This window comes from Ruditapes philippinarum, unplaced genomic scaffold, assembly GCF_026571515.1.
Source record: "Ruditapes philippinarum isolate M1 unplaced genomic scaffold, ASM2657151v2 ctg7710_1_1_1_1, whole genome shotgun sequence".
Lineage (NCBI taxonomy): Eukaryota > Metazoa > Mollusca > Bivalvia > Venerida > Veneridae > Ruditapes > Ruditapes philippinarum.
The window spans coordinates 29,220-38,802 of NW_026864497.1; the positions used below are offsets into that span (position 1 = coordinate 29,220).

At 30.3% G+C, this 9,583-nt stretch overlaps 1 protein-coding gene and 1 long non-coding RNA gene across 2 annotated transcripts; both read right to left on the reverse strand.

Annotated features, from left to right (window-relative positions):
- Positions 1-317: 317 nt before the first annotated feature.
- On the reverse strand, positions 318-2,392 carry LOC132725800 (coadhesin-like). The gene is made up of 5 exons (XM_060710986.1): positions 2,378-2,392; positions 2,074-2,293; positions 1,778-1,948; positions 1,084-1,254; positions 318-809 (listed from the first exon to the last, which is right to left on the reverse strand). The coding sequence occupies exons 1-5, from the start codon at positions 2,390-2,392 to the stop codon at positions 406-408; spliced, it is 981 nt and encodes a 326-aa protein (XP_060566969.1). The 3' UTR covers positions 318-405.
- Positions 2,393-2,477: 85 nt separating this feature from the next.
- Positions 2,478-8,868, reverse strand: LOC132725797 (uncharacterized). Its single transcript, XR_009625112.1, has 3 exons — positions 8,521-8,868; positions 7,807-7,848; positions 2,478-2,656 (listed from the first exon to the last, which is right to left on the reverse strand). It is a non-coding gene; the product is annotated as an uncharacterized LOC132725797 (long non-coding RNA).
- Between the last annotated feature and the right edge of the window lie 715 nt (positions 8,869-9,583).

The window sequence follows — 9,583 nt, forward strand, 5'->3', positions numbered from 1 at the left end:
AATGACCGTCTTTCATTATATTCTTTTACTTGATATTTCGAAAACAATTTCATTAAATATAAAATTAAAAACTCATATGAATTCATTTTACGGTCATACAATTATGATAAATGTTAAGTCAAGAACTATTTTGTAAACAGTAACATTTGATACAAAAGGGTGTAAAGAATCATATTAAATTTCTGATCTTTTCCTTATCCGTTTGAATTTTAACTCTTAATAAGATAGTTTTAAGATTTATAATTAAAAAGATAAAATCTCGTTTATAAGACGTTGAATAATTATGTTCTCAACGGTAAGTGAAGAAGAATTACATATTTGTGTGGTTTGTTTTTTTTTTTGTTGTTTTTTTTTATTGTCCACAGTCAGATTACACATCAATAATCATGTTAATTCGAATATGCATTATGGGTTTGACAATTTTCCAGAAAAAGAATTTCTACAGCTAACGCTTTGCGTAATAACGTTACTGGTAGAATATGACCAACGTTTCCACTGAACAGTAACGCTATCACTCGAATTTAATTTTACTATTGCATGTGCCGACGGACATTCTCTGCTGTTTTGATCATATCCATAGGCGGTCGCATGTACAGCTGATCCTACCATTATATCAAACTGCATCCGTCTTTGATAAAGAATGCACATTTGTGCATCAAATGTATACGTTCCATTTCTTGGGGCAACAAAAATACCAGTCGAAGTGTTGTATGCATCTCCCTCATTCAAAAGAGTCTTAGAAAAAATCATTGTCTGACCGGAAACTGGACTGCAGTCAGTTATATAGTACGCGTTGAAAGCCACACTTTCTGAAAAGTTTACACGAACACATTTCATCGCACAATGACAAGAATGGATCTTTTTATGTTTTAAAAGCAGGACGACATGTTCAGAAAATATAAGAGTCCGCATATGTCATACATTTAATTTATTTTCTATTTATTTATTTATTTATATATTTATTTATTTATTTATTTATTTATTTATTTATTTATTTATTTATTTATTTATTTAATTTATTTATTTAATTGGACCTATTCCTGTGTCTGAAGAACTTACAATAATTTTATTGTGTTAACTTACGACACTCCTCTTCGTTGCAAGTTTCTACTTGTATAGGATCTCCAACACATGGCTCTCCATGAGTTCCAGGTACTGGATTTGTACATGACCTTGACCTGGTTTTTACTCCAACACCACAAGATTCGCTACATGTACTCCATGTGACCCAATCTGACCAACCTCCATTCGATGCTAAAATTTCATTTTCATATAATTAGTGTATATATTTCAAACTCATTACTACAAAAATGTTTTCAAAATATAAAAGTAATATTCAGGTAGTTTAAGTACTTATTTCATGTCATTATCATTTGATTTGTTCAGGCAATGTGGTTGCTATCAGAATAATGCACACAATTCAACGGCGTATCAAAAGCATATGCCGGTAAATGTACCTCATAATACAGCTAGAATCGTATTTTTCAATAAAAATAGCTACCTGAAAACTAGTTTTATTATTTTTTGTCAGACTTGCAACATTTTACGAAGTGACAATCATGCATTTTTATATATCAATATGATTTGATATATTCATTTCATCATTAAAACGGAATCAAGCAAACAGTTGTACAGCTGAATGTGTTTAGCTCAAATTCATGAAAGAATCATATGTGCAAATTAATCTATCAAATATATTCTTTTTCGTTAACAGACTGATAAGAATGTGTATGATGATTATATATATTGCTTGTTTTATGCAATAAAATATGTGTACCATCACAGGGTTTTTGTTTGCACAGTTTCACGTCACTAGTGTCTCCAAAACAATGGTCGCCATGCCGTAAAGGAGATGGATTTGTACATGTACGATGTCTCTTCTGTATACCTATATCGCATGTTACAGGGCATGACTCCCAACTTGACCATCCCGCCCAGCCCCCATGAACTGAAATATGATAACACTTTAACACTATAAACTGAACCAATACAACTCGTTGAATTATAAGTTTTATGTTTAAGATTGTATTCAACAAACCTTAAATGAAAAATGAACACGCAAGCAGTTTTTACCTGGACATAGAGGTCGAGTACAAGGTTTAGTGTCCGAGCTGCTTCCTTTACAATCTAGCCCTTGATATACAGGTGCAGGGTTTGTGCATGTTCGAATGCGTGTGTGTTTTCCATGACCGCATGTAACGTCACATGATGACCACGACGACCAATCTGCCCAGTTTCCATCAACTTGAATTAATAGTAACAAACGTGTGAATGAGTCACAAAAACGATCGCACTTTGTTTGAAGAACATGCACATTGTCTCTTTATTTATAAAATCGGACGCATACTTGGTGACATGTGTAATTTATAACAATTACGATAAATTTATACATTATATAGTAAAAGTCACAGGAGCGATATTTGCTATTCGCTTTTTCGCTTTCAAGTATTATCTGATAACACCAACACGATACCCTTTTAACTTAATTTATGTATCCCACGAAAGAATTACAAATAATTACCGTGTTTATATTTGAAAGTGTAAGGTACCCATGTATAAGTTATTTAAAAACATACCTCTCCACTTTCGTTTGTTTTAACAGTTTTACAACTGTCCATACTTTCAACGTTGCTACACGAATAACAAAACAGGGAAGCTGTAAAATATAATTGCATCATTTTAAATCAATTGGATCATTTTAAATATAAACATTAAAAATTGAATCAAGTATCAGGTTGCTACACAAATACTATCATTTAGATATTGTTTGGTTTTATTAACCTGTCAATTACATACTGATTACACGGTCGATGCACACAGTATATTAATCTTCGGTAGATTTTCGGTAAGTTCCGTGAGATGTACGCTGTACGATGGAATTTAATTTAATTTGTATCTCTCAACAAAGTGTACTCAGCGTTATAGCGCAATAGGGTAAAGCACGAGTTTATACTTTAAGTGCCACACGTGTTTTAAGTTCGAGACCGCGTAGGTCTATGTTTTTATTTTCTTATTAATACTTTCAACAATATTGGAGCTATATATGATTATTTTATGTTGTTCGTTTTGTTTTATTATGTTTTACTTAATTTTGTTATATCTATATTCTTTTTAAATAACATGTTTTAAGAATTCATGTTTAAAATTAAAACGGATTTAAATCAATAAATGTCTTTTCAATGCTGTAAAACACACTACAAACTGTTCCATTAAAATATACGGCAAAAATAAAGAAAGAGTACTAAAACAATGGCAACAGCAAGGATCGAACCACAGACCTCTAAATTGTAGCAAAATTCAACTTATTTAAGGAGCGCGAGCTTGTAAGAAGGGCTGGTAGTGCACTTAAAAGTACACCATACTTTATCCATGAACAGTTCCCGAAGGAAGTATCTGAAAAACGTAGAAAACTCGTACCCAAGATGAAGGAGGCGCGGGACAAGGGGTCAAGAGCCTGGATCTCTTACGACACTTTGTTCATTGACGGGAAACCTTTCAAGGACAGCGCCAACTAGAGGTACGCCGGGGATGATCTGAGTGTGCTATCGTGGAATATTAATGGACTGACTGATGATAAAAAATGTAATAAGGACTTTATTTCTATCTTAAATAAATATAATTATAGTGTTTTTGTATGAGACATGGACAAATCAAAAAAGTAATATTGAATTAAACGGATATGTCTCTTTTAACTTTTATAGAAAGTTTCAGCATCGTAATGCACGGAGATCAAGTGGTGGGGTTGCAGTTTACTATCATGAATCTTTGAAAGACGGTATTCAAATTATACGCACTCACTATGACACAATTGTATGGTTAAAACTAGATAAAACCTTCTTTAAATTTGAATCAGATGTATATATTGGTGGTATTTATTTATGGTGTGACGACTCTCCTGCGTACACAGTGTATAATGTAGATCTTTTTGAAATTATTGAAAATGATATTTTTGAATTTGATAATGATGGTGATATTTATTTAGTCGGAGACTGGAATAGTCGTGTTGGCATCAAACATGATTATGTGGTATTTGACACGTTGAATGATGAACTAGATTTAAAGGATTATGTAGCAGATGAACCCCTAGCTCGGGCCTCTACAGATAAAACATGTAACACGTTTGGTAATCGTTTACTTGATCTTTGCAAAAGCACGGGAATTCGAATAGTTAACGGTCGTTTATTCAGTGGATCATATGTTCGGTAATTGCACGTATTTCTCGAGGCTAGGGTCGTCTGTTATTGACTATTTATTAACAAAACCTGGTAATTTTTCAAGCCTGAGCGATTTTATTATTCATGATTTTAACGAATGGAGTGACCACTGTCCTATTTCTTTTAGTTTACATTGTAATATTGTTATTGAAAATTGTATTTATGATAATGAAACTTTTGTTTAACTATAGATGGTCTGCAGATTTGAAAAATCATTTTAGATCAAGTCTTATAACAAAATTACCTCTTTTAAATAATGTGACTAGTAATATCGATTTGCAAAATAGATCGTCAATAAATAATATGTTGTTAAATTTTACGTCTATTATTCATGATGTAACGGATCCGTTATTTCGTCAAAATGTTACTATTAAAAAAAGCTGTCTCGTTTAGCCAGACAAATATTGTTAATAACAAGTTCATGGTTTGACCGTGAATGTGAACAGTCTAGGCAGTTGTATATAGATTGCTTTGTCAAAATTTAACCGTTTTAAATCTCCAACAAATAGGGAACAATTATGCTTGTTAAAGGCTAAGTATAAGGCTATAATGAGGAGAAAACGAAATTTGTTATAACCTCAAAGCAAGTTAAGGAAATTGAAAATTTAAGGTTGTCAAAACCAAAGGAGTTTTGGAAAATATTTAAAAGAAAAAATGTTGTTTCTAATAATCTTTCCCTAGAGTCATTTTTCAAATATTTTTCTGAACTAGGAAATGATATATTTCAAAATGTTAATGTTGAATCTGAGGATTTTGCCTCAACTCATGATTCAATTTAGTGATGATGCTGATGACTTTTTAGATCGACCAAATATCTGTTAATGAAATTCAATAGATGCTGTCAATTCCTTGAAACGAGGAAAGGCTTACGGACACGATTTTTCTAATTGAATGAATATTTTATGAGTCGATTGATATATTGTCTTCACCATTTATGTGATATATTTAATAAAATACTTGATAGCGGGTATTTCCAGATAATTGGACTGAAGGAGTAATAATCCTTTGCATAAAAAGGGAGATAAGAATGAGGTAAATAATTATAGAGGCATAACTTTAGTTAGCTGTATGTCAAAAGTATTACATCTATTATAAATAAAAGAATTTATAGCTATTGTGAAGAAAATTGTTTACTGTCAGATGCCCAGTTTGGGTTTAGAAAAGGCAAATCTACTGTTGATGCTTATTTGTGTTATCATCTATTGTTCAGAAATATATTAACGACAATAAACGTTTGTATTGCGTATTTGTTGACTTTAAAAAGGCAATTTGACAGTGTTATAGAAATGCACTTTGGTTAAAATTACATAAATCAGGTATTAGGGGTAAATTATTTCGTATTGTTAAGGATATGTACAATAAAGTTAAATCATGTATTAAAGTGTGTAATAGTTATCAGAGTTTTTCGAATATGCTGTAGGCTTACGTCAAGGGGAGATAATTTCGCCGGTTTTATTTATCTTTTTATTGATGACATTGAGTTATTTTTGCAGCATGATATAATTGGTGGTTACAGTTAAATGATATCATTTTAATATTGTTGCTTTTTGCAGACGATATGGCCATTCTAGGCAATTCACCTGAGGAAATAAACAATAGTTTAGTTTTATTACATAATTACTGTACAAAGTGGAGTCTAGAGGTTAATGTAGATAAGACTAAAGTTATGGTTTTTAGGAAGAGAGGTGGTTTGTTGTCCTCTGAAAATTTTTTGTATAATGACAAACGTCTAGAGGTTGTAAATGATTTCAATTATTTAGGTACAGTTTTCAATTATACTGGTAATTTTGCATTAAACCAAGAACAGCTTGTTGGTAAAGCTTTGAAAGCGTTAAATGTATTACTGATAAACTGTAATAAATATAAACTGAAACCGAAGTTATTATGCCAGCTTTTTGACTCTTTTGTTGGATCAATCTTAAATTATGCAGCTGAGATTTGGGGCCACAGTAAGTCTAAAGAAATTTGAAAGAATACATCTAAAGTTTTGTAAAAGAATATTAAATGTAAATATAAGAACTTCAAATGCAGCAGTTTATGGTGAACTTGCTCGTTACCCACTGTATATTGGAAGATATGTTAAGATAATTAAGTATTGGTTCGCCTACTTGAAACAGATAACATTATTCTTAAAGAAGTGTATAATTTGTGTCTCAGTGATTGTAATAACGGTAAAAGTAATTGGTTAACTAAGTAAAAAAAATTTATTATATCAATATGGTTTCAACTTATGTTTGGGATGAATCCTACTATTGTTAACAGTAAATCATTTATACCTTTGTTTAAAACAGAGACTGATAGACACCCTTTTATTCAAAGTTGGCATGTTGATAAGGAGAACAGTGGTGTTTTAACATTGTATACAAACCTTAAGGATACTTTTTTGTATGAGCCATACCTAGATATACTGCCTAGTAACCTAAGGTTGTTTATTAGTAAAATAAGAATGTCTTCTCATTCATTACGTATACAAAACAGGTAGATATGGTACGAATAGAGTTGCTAGAAATGAGCGTTATTGTACATATTGTAATACACAGGACCTTGAAGATGAATATCATTTTATACTTATATGTCCTTGCTATAATAATATTAGAAAAAAATATACTTAAACGTTATTTTATATCAATCCAAGTGTAAATTAAAACTTGTAGAGTTGTTAAATTCAAAAAAATAAGATTATTTTGAAAAATCTTGCTTGTTTATATTAAACTCGCACTTTCTCATAGAACTTCTATTACTTATAATTAAATACAGTTCATCCTCTCAAAATATGAATTTGTGATAATGTGCTATTTTCCATTGTGACATCAAATCATATATACTATTTATTTATGTATATGTATAATGATTATGTACTTATTGTACAAGTCTTGAATAAACTGTTTGTTCTGTTCTGTTCTGTTCTAAATTATCAGGCATTCTCTTAACCGACTGTACTATTGTGAATTAACGAAAACCTTCACATTAATTCTCGTAAACTACACGGACCAAACCGAAGTGGGATCGAATATTTAAATGAGTTCTATAATGTATGCATAATTGACAGGTCAATAAAATCAGACTATACATTCTTTTATCGACGAGTTCGCTTTTGTTTAAGTATTTATTATAATAAGCAAGAGTTTGGGATATGTTAACTTTTTGTACCCTTTATTAAATTAAAAAAAAATTATATTATTGGAGGCAACTGATTTAAATCTTGTTTTCTTTTTTCTTATCATTTACGAGAATGTAATTCAGAGAAGATATTGAATGAGTATAGGTTTAATACATTTTGAATAAAATTATTTCATGCGAGCCTCTTGGGAACATTTTACTTTTTTCAACGAGTTCAATAAATAAAGTAATGAAGCAGCACGAACAAAATATTCTGTTTAGAACTGTTTTAAAAAACAACCATTATTTCATTGATGCGCTGACATTAAGCGCGCTTTTACGCTACGTTTGTTTGTAACGCAAATAATACCGCATAAAAATATAAGCCAGGGGTATTTGACCATTTGTTAGTAAACAAGCAACAATAAACCAAATTAACTGTAGTTTGGATTATTTTACGATTAAGCAACACTAATTAAATAATTGTACAAACCGACATTTCCAGGGGCAGCAGCCAATAGAAGAAGTATTAATCCTAAAAAAAGAGAATTTAATACTATTATCACTTATAATGATATTCATATTTTGATAAATGAATATTATTAGATGTAATTGTATGTTACTGGAAAGAAGTTCTTATATTTAATAGATAAAGAGTAAACTTAATTTAATTATTTCTATATGAAAAGATATATAATTTAATAAAATTTCACAATTTCCTTTTAAGAGAGTGTTTGCCTATGTGGTGACTCACATTTATTTACAACCACACAAACACTAACACATATCAAGACAAATAACAAAATATATATGAGTACCAAGGTTAACAAACAAACTTTTTAATGAAGCACGGGGATATATTCACTTATTATGAGTAAGTTAACATCATAACTTTGGTTTAATGATTAATAAAAAGTATGTGATACAAAAAAAATTTAGTTTTATGTTTTGAAGCTTAATCACTTAACCTGCTTGGAGATATGAACAGCAATAAAAAGCCAGGTCAGTATGCAAGTCCTTGCAGTCAGATCAGACATTTTACTGATGGTAGTATTAAATTTCTATTTTAATTTTTCAATACAAAAGTCTTCAATAAATTGTGTACTGTATTAAGTGTTAAAATTTTCATATTTATCCGGCAGAAAGTCGTGTAATCAGAAATTAAGATTGTAGTCTTTTAAAGAATAAGAAAAATATTTAATATTACCTTTGTAAAGCATCATTGTGGTAATTCCTTCACATGAATGTCGGAATGTGGAATACAAAATGTATTATCCTGAATGTTGGAGTATAAAACACAAAATATATTGCTTGAAATAAGTATTTTTGAATGTTTACAAATCTTCATCATTATTTAGTCTGTACATTATAATAAGTTAACACTCATATGTCAAAGAATAACTAGTTCAACTGAATACAAGATCACCGTCAATAACTAAGACAATATGAAACACGTTCATCTCGAATTAGAAAACTTTGCAATGCTTAATTCAATAAAGAATTAAAAATAAAGCCATAACTATTTATTTGAAATAAAAGATCCGCTCTTTGATCTTCTTATTTTAAAATTATATTAAATCACTTTTTTTTCCGATTTTAGCAATTTTGTTGTCATATCCCGGTTGTCGATGAACTATCCGGCTTTTCTGGATACCTTTTTATTAAATTTAATCTTCTTTGGTTACCATCTATTAATGTAACATAATTTTGCACCACATAATTTCAAATAAGCAGTGAAGCCAAATGCCAATAATAAAATATCTATTTCAATATTTCTCTTTTTCTAAAATTGTCAAAATTAATGGAGGCAACTTTGCTATATCAAAAATCGAGATATGGCAACAGTGTTGAGTGACATTTTTTTATTATCTTTTTTTTGTATCATGTAAATAATGTAATTATGTTAAGATGATTAAGAACTTAAACTCTTACCTCGTGAATGATCGAAAAGCCTTTGACCCTTGTACCCTGTACTAGTTTTTTTAAGGACAATTCAAAGAGGAAGAAAAAATAGTAGTAGCTCCAGTGACCAATCAAATGCTAGGATGTTATATGTATCCGTTGACGTTCTGAAGATAAAAAAATGTAATCGATGCGATAAAACAATCTAGAGTTCATAACCTACAATTGTTACATTAAGCATATTTGTTAAGTTTAACTTCTTTAGTATAAAGCTTTTCAAAATGTGAACATGCGTAAGCTGTACGCAGATTCACTTTAAGGTAGACCAATCCTAATGGGCGCTATAAGGAGCTGTAAAATTGACAACA

Excerpts from the sequence above, each read along its gene's own strand:
- LOC132725800 (XM_060710986.1), bottom strand. Across the intron at positions 1,255-1,777 it reads CAAACAAAAACCCTGTGATG|CATCGAATGGAGGTTGGTCA; the intron begins GTACACATATTT and ends ATGAAATTTTAG. Across the intron at positions 810-1,083 it reads TTGCAACGAAGAGGAGTGTC|AAAGTGTGGCTTTCAACGCG; the intron begins GTAAGTTAACAC and ends TAAACTTTTCAG.